At 31.7% G+C, this 16,988-nt stretch overlaps 1 protein-coding gene across 1 annotated transcript in view; it reads left to right on the top strand.

The window, feature by feature from the left end:
• The first annotated feature begins 2,487 nt into the window (after positions 1-2,487).
• LOC139490002 (sushi, von Willebrand factor type A, EGF and pentraxin domain-containing protein 1-like) overlaps positions 2,488-16,988 on the top strand; it is a 38,836-nt gene continuing 24,335 nt past the window's right edge. The window contains exons 1-7 of the mRNA XM_071276855.1: positions 2,488-2,503; positions 3,219-3,348; positions 3,859-3,992; positions 7,148-7,345; positions 8,178-8,366; positions 15,113-15,367; positions 16,523-16,714. Of these exons, the coding sequence (XP_071132956.1) occupies positions 2,488-2,503; positions 3,219-3,348; positions 3,859-3,992; positions 7,148-7,345; positions 8,178-8,366; positions 15,113-15,367; positions 16,523-16,714 (1,114 nt within the window). The remainder of the gene's footprint in view (positions 2,504-3,218; positions 3,349-3,858; positions 3,993-7,147; positions 7,346-8,177; positions 8,367-15,112; positions 15,368-16,522; positions 16,715-16,988) is intronic.

Below are 16,988 nucleotides of genomic sequence, written 5' to 3'. Positions count from 1 at the left end.
TTAGTCAAGTATGATAGGTTTAATATTTTCTGCAATAAAACTAAACGATATAATATATAATCTGAGATTTCACCGGTTCTAAAACTGGCACTGTTGAAAATGAATTTGACTGATGGCACTCGCTGTTTTCATTGATATAACAAGTGTAAAAATCACTCTAAGGTAAGACAAAGAAATGTCGCTATCTAAAATAAATGGACTTCTTCACTTTGATTTGAATAAAAAATATAACAAAGAGGATATTATTTTCAGAAATAATGATTACAACCAAACAATATTGAATACATATACTATAATCGAACGGGGTAAATTACTAGACATAACTGTATGCGTGTTTCTATTATTATCTACAGTGTCACGTATCTGCCTTGAAGAAACATTTTCATGTGCATCAAAATAAACCTACAGAGACAGACGGTATTCCCAATGGAACATCATTGAAACTAAATTGCAAATCAGCGAGTCAGTTTTCCTGGGCTTTTTGTCAAAACGGGCAATGGACAGTAGAAGATACTAACTGTAAGTTTATCTTTATCGATTTTCGTCTAGCTACAAAATTCAAAGAGATTGATTGATTGAATGTTGCTTACTGCAGAAAACGAAGTGTTGTAAAAAGTTCTTATGGAGAAGACTGGAAAAATATTACGTTATACATATTAAAAGACATCATGGGTTGACATCATTTATATCTCCCTCTCGCATTATTAACGTATCAAGAAATCTTCAGACACTTTAAAAAATCTGTTAGATTTCCAATGAATTCGTCACAATCAGTCTCATTATCTTGGGCGTTTTATTCATACATATGCAAAACATATTGCAAAATAGCATTTTTCTACCTTATTCATAGTGATAAATCGTGAACATAATGTTATTTTGATTCATTGATTCACTATTCTCATTTTTGTAATCAATGACTAGGTTCTTTAGAAAATACAAAAGCATTAGCAAAACCTTTAAAAAGAAGAAAGCGAGGATGGTTTTGGGTGATAATAGGGGTTGTCACCTTAATTGCTAGTATATTCAGCTGTCCTAGACCAACCCCACGTAAGTAATATTTTCCATAATTATGTAAAGATGTGTGTTTAAAGATAATGCATCATTTTTAAGATATATCATAAATTAATTCTTAGAAAAAGAACTAATATGCAGATCATTGATGTCGAAAGAGTAAGTTCTATATGGCCATAACTGTCTAGCTACATATTGAAAGTAAGACTTATTGACCAATAACAAAACGAATCATAGCAAATACAATGACTCAAATTGAGAATGGAAATGGGGAATGTGCCAAAGAGACAACAACCCGACCATAGAAAAAAACAACAGCAGAAGGTCACCAACAGGTCTTCAATGTAGCGAGAAATTCCCGCACCCGGAGGCGTCCTTCAACTGGCCCCTAAACAAATATATACTAGTTCAGTGATAATGAACGCCATACTAATTTCCAAATTGTACACAAGAAACTAAAATTAAAATAATACAAGACTAACAAAGGCCAGAGGCTCCTGACTTGGGACAGGTGCAAAAATGCGGCAGGGTTAAACATGTTTGTGAGATCTCAAACCTCCCCCTATACCTCTAGCCAATGTAGAAAACAAATGGTATGTGTGTATTTTTTTGATGTTGTTAAAAACTCACGTTCTTGCGTTAAATTCTATGCAAATAGCGCTCTATTTTATTTGCCACAAAAATTTTTTGGACGATAAACGTAGAGTGTATGCGTTGACAAACAAAAGCTGTTCATATAATGTTGAAAGTTTACATGCCTATCTTAAGTATTCAGTTTGTCGATACCTGCGCTCTGTGTTTCCTCTTACTTAGTTTGTTTGATATCATGAGGTTCACAAGGTAATTATGTTAGGTGTGTATTGGATGTGAAAAGTAAAATCACAAAAATACCGAATCTGAGGAAAATCTAGTCGGAAAGTCCATAATCACATGGCAAAATCAAATGACAAAGAACATAAAAACGAATGGACTAGAACTGTTATATTCCTAACTTGGTACAGGCATTTTCAAATGTAGAAATGGTGGATAAAACCTGGTGTTTATGCAGATATAGGAAGATGTGGTATATGTGCCAATCAGACAACTCTCCATCAAAGTCACAATTATAAAAGTAAACCTTTATAGGTCAAGGTACTGGCTTCAACACGGAGCCTATGATCACATCGAACAGCAAGCTATGAAGGGCCCCAAAAATTACTAGGGTTAAACCACTCAAACGGAAAAAACAACGGTCTAATCTATATAAAACAACGAGAAACGAGAAACACTTAGGAACCACGTAAACAGACGACAACCATTGAATATTTGTTTGTTTTATGGCAATAGGGATAAAAACACGATGTTGACTGCTGTGATCCTATGTTTGACATTTATATCTATAACGTCTGTTCTTTTGTTCACACCTGGTTGTTTTGTTCACACTTGTTTGTTTTGTGCACATCTGTTCAATTTATTCACATTCGTTGTCAATAGAATATGACTGGCAGTAGGAGTTAGTCTAGCCGTTTACCTAGCTATAAAACCAGGTTTAACCCAACATTTTCTACCTAAGAAAATGCCTGTAACAAACTCAAGAGTATGACAGTTGTTATCCATTTGTTTGATGTGTTTGAGCTTTTTATTTTGCCATTTGATAAGGAACTTTCCTTTTTGAATTTGCCTTGGAGTTCGGTATTTTTGTGATTTTACATTTTATAGGATCAAAGCTTTAATTACTATTCTTTGTCTGTATGAAATAACAGATAGGACTGCAACAGAGAAAAATGATGTGGATGAAAGCATTTACAGATCATGGTTCAGCTTTTCACCCAAAATTGTACAGAATAGAGAGCTTTAAAGGACCACTTGTGGCAAAAAATTATGAAAAAGCCTTATTTATGACAAAACAATAAAACATGACAAACTATTACATTGAAAATCACTGCAATACAATACAGTTTCCAAAAACTGGAAAAATCATGAATAGAATGTTGCGGGTAAAACTTGTTTGTGAGCGCTTGACCGATCATTCTTTAACATGGAACACTGGAGTAAAGTCACAACATAGAACAAAATATAAACTATCAGTTATGATTGGCGTATGAGGCACGAAACGATACCACTAATATAAAGACATAAAGTATAGATTATTTGAGTACTTTCAGTTAACTATTTTCAAGGAAAAAACGTATTAATACATCAATTTTGCTATTTAAATTAATTTTCAGGAGATTCAACTAAACCGTTGATATACAATTGTCCATATGACAGGACAGTTATAGCACTTCCAATGCAGTACTATGCATATGTTACATTTACACCCCCTACAGCATGGGACAACAAAGACGGATCAATTAGGTATCACATTAAGCAAGAAATTTGAATAAATTGTTGAATTGTTACTTTTTGGTAAAATGTCAATTCTAATTTTCATTGCAAATATCAATAAACATCTAATACGAGCTGTTTTGTAGAATACTCCTCTTGGTTTCCAAGAATCAAAATCCTGAGCGTGTATAGTGAAAGTGAAAAAGTAGAAAAAAATTTCAAAGGCAAATTAAGAACTGACAAAATCAAATGCTATCAACTCAGATCATAAGTCGGTCATAGGTGACGCCTTCCGGTACGTTTATACGGCGATTATTAGTTTTAAAATGTCGTAGTTGATAATAATTATAACCAGATACCATAAATCATGTTTTGTATTCATTATTGTAAGGTTTCATGCGACTTTTGTAAATTAATATAAGTTTTATTGGAAATATTTAAGTGTTTTGCACCTGTATTTTGAATATGTAATGTAATAAAATTGAAATTACATACATGCAAACTTAAAAATAGCTGAATAATTATTACAATATTATTCAGCGTTTTCCGAAGTGAGCCATACAATCCCAGTGGTCAGTTTTTTCATCATGGTGGTATTCCAACTAAAGTTGGCTATTATGCTCGAGATAAAGCGGGAAATATGGCAACGTGCAACTTCAACATTTATGTAAAAGGTAAACACATTGTCAATTATGTAACGGATGCCTAATTGTATACAAAAATAAAATGCTAAGAAAAAATTACACATGTATTAAGGATGTACTTAGGTTATCTAATGTAAGATTAAATAAATCAAGAATTCAAAAATGTTCTTTAAACTAGAAGAGTATTAGTTAAGGATCAAAGTAAACTTAACACATAGATAGGTCATGGAGCTACTTTTGGAGATATTTGATTTATAAAATATGGCTGGAAAAGGCTGACTCGGACTTTAACCTCCTATTTGCATTGGTATTATTTAGGTCTCAAATCAAAGAAAGAAAATCAAGAATCTGCTTAAAATTTAGCAAATGACCTTAAAAGAGCTATCAAGTCTTATTTAAAAGATATGTGTTATCGGGCAAAATGTTTTACTTTGTATCGTATGGCAAAACATCAAGGAGTCCGAACATATTTGACACTTATTCCCAAATCTCACCTAAATACATCTTTAACAACATTGAAGAACCCTTTTTTCTGCACCATAGCCATATTTTGACAATTAACGTCTTTATAAAATTAAAGTTATCAAAGGAAATTGAAAATATATTGCATATGAGGAAATGGATAGCTTTTCAATAAAAAAGAAAATTATAGCCAAAGCAGGGTCGGAATCAGAGCTCTGCATCAGGTAAACATAACCCATAATCAAAAGGTTTAAATTTGTATCATATCCGCATTTTCATACAAGTCCTGATTTCTTTGAATATATTTTGTCAAGTAGTTTTAAAACAAAAGTAACTAGATTTGCCATTGCAAGCAATAGCGGAGGATGTCACCCCGTACTGGACATTGTCACAGTAGCAGCAACCAGTTTGAGTGTACCGAAGACTCATGGCACGTCTAATATACATGCCTTTGACACCCCCTTTTTTCTCTTCACGTAGAATAAGATTGATGTCTATATATAGTTAGGGAACTCTTTTGAATCTTAAATAAAACACACGCGCTAGGAGAAAGGTGGTGTCACGTGATATTCAAGTATAATTATTATCGTGGACTAATTACATCAATAGTCTTTTTAGAGGGGACCTCGAAAAAACCAGCATGTGTATATATTGACGGAGCGGCATACTAACTGTTCATTTTGTTCTTCAATAGCTCGCGTATCAAACGATACATGTATCTTATATTGTACAATTTATTATTAATATTAATATTAATATATTGTAAAATAAAAGTGCAGAAATGTCACTTATGTGTACTCTTCGTGTTTCTCTTTCTCTCAGTGGTGATTTTCTCTTCAAAGCACGATTTTTGTATAGAATAGAAGCACGTTACATTATATATAAGTATTCTTCTAGCATATTCTATAAGATGATTTCAATGCAGATTTGTTTTTGATCGTATGCACATACTGATGATTTAAGAATTTTCAAATTTGCGAGTGTTTTATGTGTTTCATGACAACGGCGGCCATTTTGAAAATTTCAAGTACAGATGACATTTCAATAGCATTTAATCGGGAAAGAGCTTAAAATTAAGAAAAAAATGGTACTTTGATGTTTTTTCCCATATGGGTCAATATTGCGCTTTTAGCCTTTAATTCCATGATAACAGAAGTAATCCCAAAAATTCCAACGGCAATGAATTTTACAGTTCATATTATTGTTACGAAGGAGGAGGTTTGGGGGTCGTATGTATAACGGTTGATAAACTATGAATAAATTGAGGAATTATTTTAGTTTTTTCACGTTTAGACTGTTTCCATGGCAACGGTAGCCATTTTGAAAGTTTTGAAGATTGATTTAACGCTTTCGAATGATGAGTTATAATGTCTGAAAGTTTTATTTAATTTGCACCATTTTTCGGTTTTTCATATTTTTGCCGTTTTCATGGTAACGGCGTCCATCTTGAAAATTACAGACCCTAACTGCACATCTGCACATGGGGATTGTCATTACGGTGCAGTTTTATCAATGAATGTCAAGTCATCTCTGAGAACTAAGCTGGGCAAAAAATGTGGAAGAATAATTCGGAATAATAACAATGTATTACCCCTATTACCAAAGGGGTGACATAATAAAAGAGCTCCTACTGGTAAAAAAAGATGGAAGAGCATTTCGGAACAATAACAATAAATCACCCCAATTACCATAGGGTTGGCATACTAAAAGAGCTCATACTGCTCTCAAACATATTATTATTTATTCCCATTCGCTTCAATTTGTCAGATATCTCTGTTAACGGTATGGTTCCGAAATTTTGAAGTTTGTATCATCAAAAGTATCTGGTTTCGCTGACAGATATATTTGATATTTTACCATAATGTTCTCTGAAAGCTACATTCATGTCCACAATCAGTTTTCTTTACGTTCCTTCTAACACAAGATGTTATTCATACCATGATTTTCATAAACCCATTTAGAGTGTTTTGATTCGATTTGATTGTTGGTGTTTTAACACTATTTTTTAACACCGCATTTATGCTATTTCATGGCGGCCAGTTTTTATTGGCGAAGGAAGCCGGAGTGCTCGGAGAAAACCACCGACCTTCGATATGAGAACTGAAAATCCCAGTCAATTGAGATTGGAGTCGAGTGCACCTGTACGAGTGTAGAATGTTTTGGTCTGGACAGATATGATATGGGTGTATTTGTTTTAATCTTGGGGTGTCAATGCTTTCCAAAAGAGTTGATTCAGGCGCCGCTAATAAGTTATAAAGTAGACGCTTCCGTTGAAATATATTATTATTTTCAATAGAAACTTTATATTATTGTATATGTGATAATTATTAACTAGAGACAGCATAGTATGGCTGCAATCAACTGTAGGTCCACAAAAGGCTTTCGTCGGTATGATCTGCCTAGAAGGTTTGTGATGATTAGAAATATCAATGAAAATGTCATAAATTTAATATTTCACTATTTAAAATAAACTATCAGAAACCCAAATGGTTTATCTACTCTTATGCATATTTGAGTAAGTCAGACATACCAAATTTGGTACAAAATGTTCGAGCTTTTATTTAACATTGTGTCTTTTAACATTGTGTCTTAACTTCGAATATGTATGTTTGTCATTTTTTAAGACAACAATTTAAATCATAGAGTGTAAACATCGTTTGCATTTTCCTGTTTTGAACTACATACAACATGTTCAAAATATTCAGAATGATTGTGTTTTCCAGTCATACGATGTCAACTGCGTTCGATCACAATACCTAATGGATATAGAAACTGTTATCCTAGCAGTGGTACACATTTACTATTGGGAACATTCTGTTGGTATGGTTGTTACCAAGGACATACATTGAAAGGAGCACCATCAAGGATAAAATGTTTAGAAACAGGTCAATGGTCAAGTCCAAATGAGCCATATTGTGAAAGTAAGTGTATAGCAGGAAAACGTGTTCATTAGAGACACTTTTTGAATTCATCTAGGCATTATTTGTACAACGCTGGAACGCAAATTATATACTGAGGTTGGTAACATGTTCTTTATTTTGTTCAAATTATGCATGATTCAATGCCACTTGATGCTCAGAATATAACAGTCATTCTATTTGATGTTCTTTAGTGTTATAAAATAAAATTAACGGTCGCAATTTCACTGCATCAGAGTTTCATTCTGATAATTAATGTATCTTCACCAATGTTAAAGACATAATGTACATGTATGCAAGGCAAAATCTGACAAAAATAATACTAATGTTTAACAGATGATGCAACAAAAAAGCACAACAGTTAAATCAAACCAGGACAGCGATCTGTTATTTCAGATATACATTATATAATATATGAAATGATTCTAAATTGTTTGACATTGAATTTCAAAAGAACAGTTTACCGTAGTTTAATGACAGTTCAAAGTAATAACTATAATGCTATTTGGCTGGTGAACCCCTACTGGGTATTATAGTTTATTAGCATGTGTATAAATCAATATGACCAATGGTGGTATTAACATTTACTGAACCAATTTTACTGATCAATTCTTTTTGTAAAGTTAACATTTAATTTGCTTTACCTTTTCTCTGCTGATTTTGGTAATGTACATTCTTGTTTGATAAATCTATTGTGTTAAGAAATATATTTTAATATATTGTAACGCAATGCATCACATTTTATTTTGATGTATTATAATGACTTCTCTGAAGAAAGCTTTTAAGGTTTAGTAAATTAGTATTTCTTTGTTTCAATATAACTTTACGTTTACAGAAAAACAGTGTTCAAAAATTGTGCCACGTGGTCTGTTAAAGGTTTCGTGCACAGCAGCTAATAACTTCCGATCTATATGTACATTTCAATGTGATGAAGGATTTGATATTCCTAAAGATCAAAGGAGAACTAAAGTTTGCTTGGCTTCAGGAAGATGGACTGAATACTGGACTGATCCACAGTGTGTTGGTAAATAACTGAACTTTAAACTAATATGAGCTAGATGTCCGATAATATGTTGATTGCAAAGGATTAATCTACTTTCATTTGTAATCACTAATAAAACTGATAAAAAAACAAACCTTATTCCTGTTTCTAATTTCTAATTTTGGATCCTCAATGCTCTTCAACTTTGTACTTGTTTGGCTTTATAAATTTTTAATATGAGCGTCACTGATGAGTCTAATGCAGACGAAACGCGCGTCTGGCGTACTAAATTATAATCATGGTACCTTTGATAACTATCTAACAAATAACGATATGTACAAGGGTCTAATCCTAAATTCATACCTTTTATTATTAGGAGCTAGAATGTAGGTTAGCGTTTTTCACGTGATGTATACTTCATCAACACATTTTGACCTGTAGTAAAAGAATTTTAAATAGACAAACGCTATATTTGTATCTAGTCATCGTAGAAGTAACACTTTTACGACAATTCTTTTTTGAGCGACTTTTATTTTAGTATCTTGTCTGAACTTTCCCCTTTTCCATAACAATGAATATTTAGTTAAAAGCCCATAACAAAGGAAAAATGATGTATAGCATATCGAAGTTAAACAGCATTAACAAAATAAACCAAATAAAAACGACGTACACACTAACGACGATTTAAATTAACTGCACAGTCACTGTAATTTAATGTTGCATTTCTATAAATATTGACAATGCAATTTCCCATAGGAACTCCTTTTACGGCTAAAACTTTTACACTTTTACTATGAAGTTTTGAACAAAATCTTATCCTAGAATTGAAAGTTAATATGCACCACAATTTTTTTCAAAGGTCAAAATATAGGGCTGTGCGACAAAAGTTCAACGTTTATTATGTCCTGAACTTCTCAGAGTTTAAACTAACACTTATTTTCTTAACTACCCCTACCTCGAATGAAAGGTTTCCACAGATTTCAATGTAAACAATATGCACATATTTATTTACTGGTAACATTCCCAAGTTATGTCTCTGTGAGATGGAACACAGAGAGCATAACTGGGAACCAGTGTGTAAACAAAATTAACTTTCTATGAATATTCAAGATCTCCCCAAAAGAGGCGTGTTTTGAGGAACAGCTGTATTTACAAAGTGCAACCTATAGATAGGATAAATTCATATTTATAGTAAGTTGAGTCAAGATATTCAGTGTATGCACCAACACTATATAAGGTAAATCATAAAAAGAAATGTATAATTTGAAATATCACAATACGGAATGATCTTATATCTCTTATTTTGTTTGGTATATGTTATCGGCAATAAGTGAAATTAGGCATTAAGCTTACATCCTAAAGAATAAGGTAACGCATAGGCAGTAAACATATTTCCTGAATAAATTAAAATGTTAAACATTTCCTATGATTTAAACTAACGTCCTGACAATCATGTCTAGGGATGATGTCAATCCCTTGAAAAAAATGAGAGTAAAAATAAAGAAATTTATTCAAATCTTTAAGAATATATGTAAACTTGTTTTATAGTGTTTTTTTTAAAAGTGGTCTAATTGACAATCATACTATGTGTCCCTATTTTTATATCGATATAAAATGGTATTTAAATTTACTTGTTACCAATTGGTGCAAAGGTAAGGCACATACGTGTTAACAGATAGTTTTGCTATCATTTGTACCTGATAGTCGTCCAATACCTTTGTGTAGAGCAGAATTCTTTTTCATAAGGAAAAAGTTATTTCCAATTGACCATAGTAAATTCATTTTTCCAAATTCTTGCAGTTTGCATGTCCTGAATTTGACCACACAATACTACTCTGTGATTGAAGATATCTTTGCTTCCCGTGAACAATAACTAGTTCTGTACATTAGCAATAATTTAGATATAACCTTAGCTGTAAATAAAGAACCTTTGTCACTTTGCTAGTTATGTGGCACACCAAATATTGTGAAATATTTTAGAAAAGAAACCACATTTGAAGCATTGTTTTTGCATTAGAACGCTATTACTATTAATATTTTAGGTGATCTTGGTACAGCATAAGAAAATATAGTTTTAATCCCACTTTAATTTAAAATCGATTAAATAAACCTGTCCTCTTCTGCAATCTCTTTCTCCTATTCCAAAAATGTAATAATTGCACTATGGAATCAAGGAAAATGTTTGCAAAACCATTGTTGGTTGTTTATTTCTACGGTCTTTAATAATTATGGGCAGCTTTAAAATGTGTCTTTATGCATTCCCCCAAAATACTATACAATTCTGTATCAAGCCAGGACTATGACAGTGATTGAGCTTTTGATTTTGCCATTTGACTAGGGAATTTCCGTTTTGAAACTTTCTCGGATTCGGTATTTTTTTTAATTTTATCTTTTCCTCTAGAAAAACATAAACTTTGTTATTTCCCTCATAATTCTCATTCACTTTAGTTACCAGTCTTTCAAACCTCAAATGGTAAACAATTGTCATAACATTTTAGATTGTTATAGCCTATAGTTGCCTTAATTTCTGATTTTGAAAGGTTAATTTTGACAAATGATCATTGTACTTTTGCTATACTTTTAGGTATATAATCTTTGTTTTTTCCTGATTCAAAACTTGCAAAATTCTTGTCCCAGTTGTCTATTTTTTACCAGCTCAAACCGGTTGGCCATTTGTAAGCAAAATCACAAATAAATACGAGTAAGCATGTTTTGAATACGAAAAAAACTTGAAGATAAAAATCTTTTGAATCGGTTTATATAACATCCGGAATATCATTTTTAAAATATCATTCACCACTTCGCTGCGGTCGACAATGGTTTTTCGGGGTACCAATATGCTCTATCACCCTTTCACCTATGTGTTATTTATATGTTGAAATATGTGAGGCATACGTAGCTCTGGATGTGCCACTTTATTGTTTTTGACTAACACCTAGAAGAAATATTTTCTATTACTAACTCTTCAAATTATTACACACTGATATATTTTCGTTATGGTCCAGTGACCAATATTACATGTCTTAAATATATCTGTTTAAACATCAGTGATGTGACAAAGTTAAAATGATCAAGTGACCACTAATTGTCTAAGGTCCAGTGAATTCTGTGTGCTTATGTCTAGTGACCTTCGAATTAGTTCTGAGTTTGTACGTTCTTGGTATATAAATCCAGAGTATGTAAACACACCAAGCGGTAACAATTCTTTAAATATCTTTTTAAAGTGATAACAGAAACACGTCAGGTTGTTTTGATACATAAAAACAGACATGCAATACAAAGAAGTTCTAATCAAATTGCCTGCAACTAAAATTATATCGACATAAAGTTTTGTTAGAAAGCAACAGATGTTTATCCTATCAAACATATAACCAAATGATTTAAATGTCCTCTTGCCAGACATTCAGTGGGAATTTTCAATACTAGTAAGTATTTCTGTTTAAATAACAATTTAAAACTTCAATAGATTTAGATATTTATCCCAAAATAAGGAATCAAGTTTGTTAAGCTTTGTGCTGTTTTTATTGAGAAATATGTTCTCTTGGAATCAATTGCGGATTTAACTAATTATTACAAGAAACACAAATTATAAAAGATGTTAAAGCTTACGTTTGATACACTCGTACTTTACTACCTTTCTAAATAATAACAGCAGTTTCTTAAAGGGTCAATAAAAGACTAACCGAACGTATTGAAAGGAAATGCTTAAATCTATGTATAAACGGTTCAACAGCCTTCAATTCTCTCCACCTGGAAATTTATATTACTTCATGCTGCATCCAGTCTTTGAGTATACACATCACAATGAGCTACACATTTGTATCCGTACCATAATCTAGAATTAGCAAAAACTCGAATCAACATCTGCTAGATATATTATCACAGGCTCTTATAATACCTTGCCTTCAAAATCAAATGTCTTGTAGATTCAAGTGATTCAAGTTTACAAACACACCTTTCCATCTGAGTTAATCAAATATGTATAGACATACTCAGAGAACAATTAACTATGATCGGGAAAACATGGCTCACGCTCCAAACGTAACTCTTAATTCTTCTATTTAAATACATGTAAAATTTCTAAAGTCCTTTATTGCTGTCAAGGCGCTGCTCCCTCTACCATTTGCAGTTTAAGCCATGACAATCTAAACTGTGTTGTCTTCTGAACGACTCTGCTATCTGCATCTAGACTATTTGCATTGTCTTTGAATTGCTTACTATGTTCTCTGGCTCATTGATATCTACCTTGCCTTCGATTAGTCCCCCAATGGTGTAAATGTGTGCTTTTTCTCTAGAATATGTTTGACCTTTCAAAAACAGAACGACCTTGAAATATGTTTTGAGATTAATAAGGTCTAAGTCATTGTTTAGCTGAAACTACACCTGATTTAACTTAACAGGGAAAGTATGTTCTGTCTTCGTAATTTACAGACTAAGGCATGGTTTGTGCCATCAACATTCCTTTTCTCCCCGACAATTTGTTACTGACACAGGTCTTCAAAAAATAAGGCAAATCAAAATTCATAATCTTTTAATAAGGATTTACAGCTTTCAGTTGTATGAGATTGAATATGTTGTTTGTTTCAAAATTTTAAATGACAAATCTATACTCCTAACAATAACAAGTGTTGGGTATCTTCTAAATCATCGATAATCAAATCCCGTGCAATGGACTTACATATTAAACGTCAAACCAGAAACAACAATAATTTTGCAATCTCTTTCAAACTAATTCCGCATATTGCACATGTATTTGGTCAATATTCGATTGTTAATTATTTTGATTTCCTATCGTTATTCAATCCCATTATTTTTGGGGAAATAAAGAGCAAACATCATGTTTTAATATCATGCATCCGAAGCGCTTTTCTTGATATAACTGGTTCATTTTCACTCTCGAGACTATAATCACCTTTTATCGGAATCCAAACTTCCAAATAAAGAGTATTTTTTTTATAAAACTAATCGAATATATTGTGTGTTATATATCAACAATTAATATTGCGGTGGCATTTAAAAAAAAAAATCCTGCTTCACAATAATTATAAAATCTTCATCTTTTTTTTTTAATAAAATATCTGTGTACAATACACATTTATTCAAGATTCAATAGTTTATTAAAGTCTCACCACATACAACATGATTAAAACAAGATACAATTATAAAATTAATTATACAGTAAACATAGTTAAAACAATTAAATACATGTATGTGACATTCTTAAAAGAATTATGAGAGATTATTAAAATACAAATAATACTTATTCATTTCATAAAATACTACAAATACAGTAGTTGATGATATAAAATACTGTTTCTCCTTGTTAAAATGTTATTGCAGGTTTTGGCAACAATATTACAAATATTGGTATTTTTAAACATATATAAATTTTTCTTCATCAGACAAGTTTAAAAACATATCATTATGGCACAATATATCAATAAAAAGAACATGTCTTAGATCTTCATACAAGGGACAATTTAAAAGTACATGTTTTTCATCCTCTAAAATATTGCAGTTTCGTCTTGATTTTTCCACATCTAAACTTTGAAAAAGCACTACGATGGCGCTGTGGAATTTTCTGTAGCAAATATTGCTCAGTGTTATAAGTATGTTTAAAAAGTTTACATGTTCTCAATTTACAACCGGTACTATATGAAAACATTCTTGTACACCAGTCTTTTTTATTATATTTATCAAACATTTTCTCTTTTAACTGAGCACAAAGCGTACAGTGAATTCGACAATGCATAAAATGAACTTAGTTAACGCCAAAAACACAGAAAAGAGTTTCTATAATCTATGTCTATAGAATAAATTATGATAAAAAGTATAACGTATCCCCGTTTTTAACACATAGACTGATTGTGACCGAAAACTGGTTTTAAATCGAGCTTCGTAGTCGTTTAATTAAATTTTGCTTCGTATCACGGTGCGGAGCTATTAGTTTCGAAATACACGCCATCTTGAATAAATAACTTATCACGAATAGATTCTGATCGGTTGCATTATAATGAGGCTGAGATGCAGCAACAGCTGTTGGCTTAATTGAGATAAAGAATTACAGACTTTTCTCATCCAGGATAAGACATCAAATGCCGGAAAATCAACTATGTGTATTTCAGTTCCGATCAATTGTCAATAATTCATGTTCGTTTTATTATGCATACATTTCACAGATAAATCAATATTGAAATACCAATAATTAAAACGTGTTTAATTGCTTTGTTACTCTGCAATTTGCACGATTTGCTTTGCTAAACAATGTTCCTATACAATGTTTACAAAATGCAATATCTGTATTTTATAGCTTCAGACAATATAGGCACACCTCCAAGAAAGGCACAACTCAAGAGTCGTGTCTAAATTTATAATTGTTTTAATTTTCAACAGGAATTTTTTTTTTTAAAGCATTGGTGTCGCACACTCTACAGTACATCAATTTTACATCAATCAATATTTAAATACCACATTTCCAATACTAATGTAACAACCACATGCACATATATAACCTTAAATTAGTGTAGAGCGAAGCAGTCCATAGCTTTTTAGAAAGCTAAAACAACTTGTTTTATTTTATATTCATGTACAGCAATTAGTAATACTAAAGTTACCTCCATTTTTAAATGTTTTTAGACCAATCGCATAAAAAAATCAGATAACTTATATTAATTAGCATTTACAAATAGTTAAACCAATGCAATATTTTAAAAGATACGTGCAAGAAGTGTTTTTGTATTTACAAGAATGGAATGTATTCAAAATATGATGAAGTTTCATTTTTGTAGACGTTGAACCGCCGATCTTCGAACAATGTCCAACTACTTTAATATTCTATCCTGATGCTAATAAAGACACTGCTTTTATTTCCTGGGACAAACCAGTAGTTACAGACAACAAAGACAAGGGATTGGAACCATCGCAAGTATCAGGTCCATCGCCAGCCTCCGAACAAGGGGTTAATACGTATACTGTCATATATACAGTTCAAGATTTAGCAGGCAACGAAGGAAAGGAGTGCTCGTTTGACATTGTGGTTAAACGTAAGTGAATATTTGGATATAAGTATTTGATTAAAATGCATTTTTTTATTATATTTCTAGGGTTGTTTAAAAAGCCAAATCTGGATAATTGTTTCCTTTCAGTAGTGTCTTTTGTTTTACTATATTTGAGAAAATCCAATATGCAATATATAAAAGATTTACAACTAGGCAACATATTTAGAGATGGTTTCTAATTCTTTGTGTCTGTTTTCATGATCTGACAGTGCTCCCATGATTGAACGCAGTTTTCTATCCTTTTGTACATTTAAGTCAAAATACTACGAAAATCACTTCGGATGCAAATATCTATAAAGTGGTATTTTTCATTAAGACTGAATGACCATACGACACATTGATTTCAAGAACCACAAACTTCAAAACTTATCATACCTTAAACATTGGAGGTTAAGGCATGAGGTGGGGTATGTCCAGTAAATGTTTTCTAGTTTATACAATGTATCAAGCTATTTTTTGTTGCAATTGTGCAAGTGTAAGAAGCTACTCATAATAAATTTTCATATCAATTGTTGTCAATATACATTGTAAGGAGTCTACTGAGAGCATTAACCACTTTATTGTTTTCAATATTAAAATTTCCAAAGTCATAACTTTCCATTTTGTCATGTTTTAGTTTTTATTTGTGTTGAATGAAGACATTAGTCTGTAGTTCACGGGTTGTGTTTGGTTCATGTATGTTGTGTTTTTTATAAATTATGCCGTTAGTTTCTCGTTTGCATTTTTTGAAATTTTCAAAGACTGAGCTCTTTATAGCCATTATACGTTAATGTTTTGTTTTCTTTTCTAGTTGAAGGCTTCAAAGTTTCATTTCATTGGTTACATCCACTTTATTTGAACTCTGATGGATATCGGTCTTATTGTCAATCATCAGTCATATCTCTTTTTTTTATAGTGAACTCCTAGAAAGATGTAAAATGTGTATGCTCCTTAAACTAGTGCTAAACATCTTTTCGTTTGCCCATTGTGTTTTCGATAAACTTTAACCATTAGAGATTCAGCTGCTCTTTTCACTCTTTGACTTTCTCACTAACCCAAATGATTTCTTTTCACGAATGTTCAGTATAAAAGGTTTCATTTTTGTCAAAGTAAACCAAGAATAGCAAATGAATGAATTTGATTTTGTATTGGTCATTACAGAATTAAGATGTCCCAAATTATACCCTCTGCCTTATATGAACTTGAACTGTACAGGGACAAGACGTGGTTCCGAATGTTCTTTTTCATGTCAATACAACATGGAATTAGTCGGTAACAGAAACACTTTCTGCCAAAGAAATGAAGAAGATGCCTACGCAAAATGGGTTATGGAATTTTATCCATTTTGTAACGGTAAGAATTTGCTATAGTAAAACGAATGCAAGCTTGCATTTTATTATTCAAATAAAATCATATATGCAAATTGAAATAAATTATTGAGTTAAACAAGTTAGCTTGGAGTCAAAAGGTAATAATGTGATCCGACACTGAATTACAAAATGTATTACACACAAGATCAAAATCATATTTAAAAAGAAAATCTGACAAACAACGACGTAAGTCTTTTTATTAATTTTGATCTATGATTGTTTTAATTTTAGAATAATTTTCTGCTATATGAAATAAC

This window comes from Mytilus edulis, chromosome 9, assembly GCF_963676685.1.
Source record: "Mytilus edulis chromosome 9, xbMytEdul2.2, whole genome shotgun sequence".
Classification (NCBI taxonomy): Eukaryota; Metazoa; Mollusca; class Bivalvia; order Mytilida; family Mytilidae; genus Mytilus; species Mytilus edulis.
The sequence above is the reverse complement of the archived record's forward strand: the minus strand, read 5'-3'. Positions and strand labels throughout refer to the sequence as shown.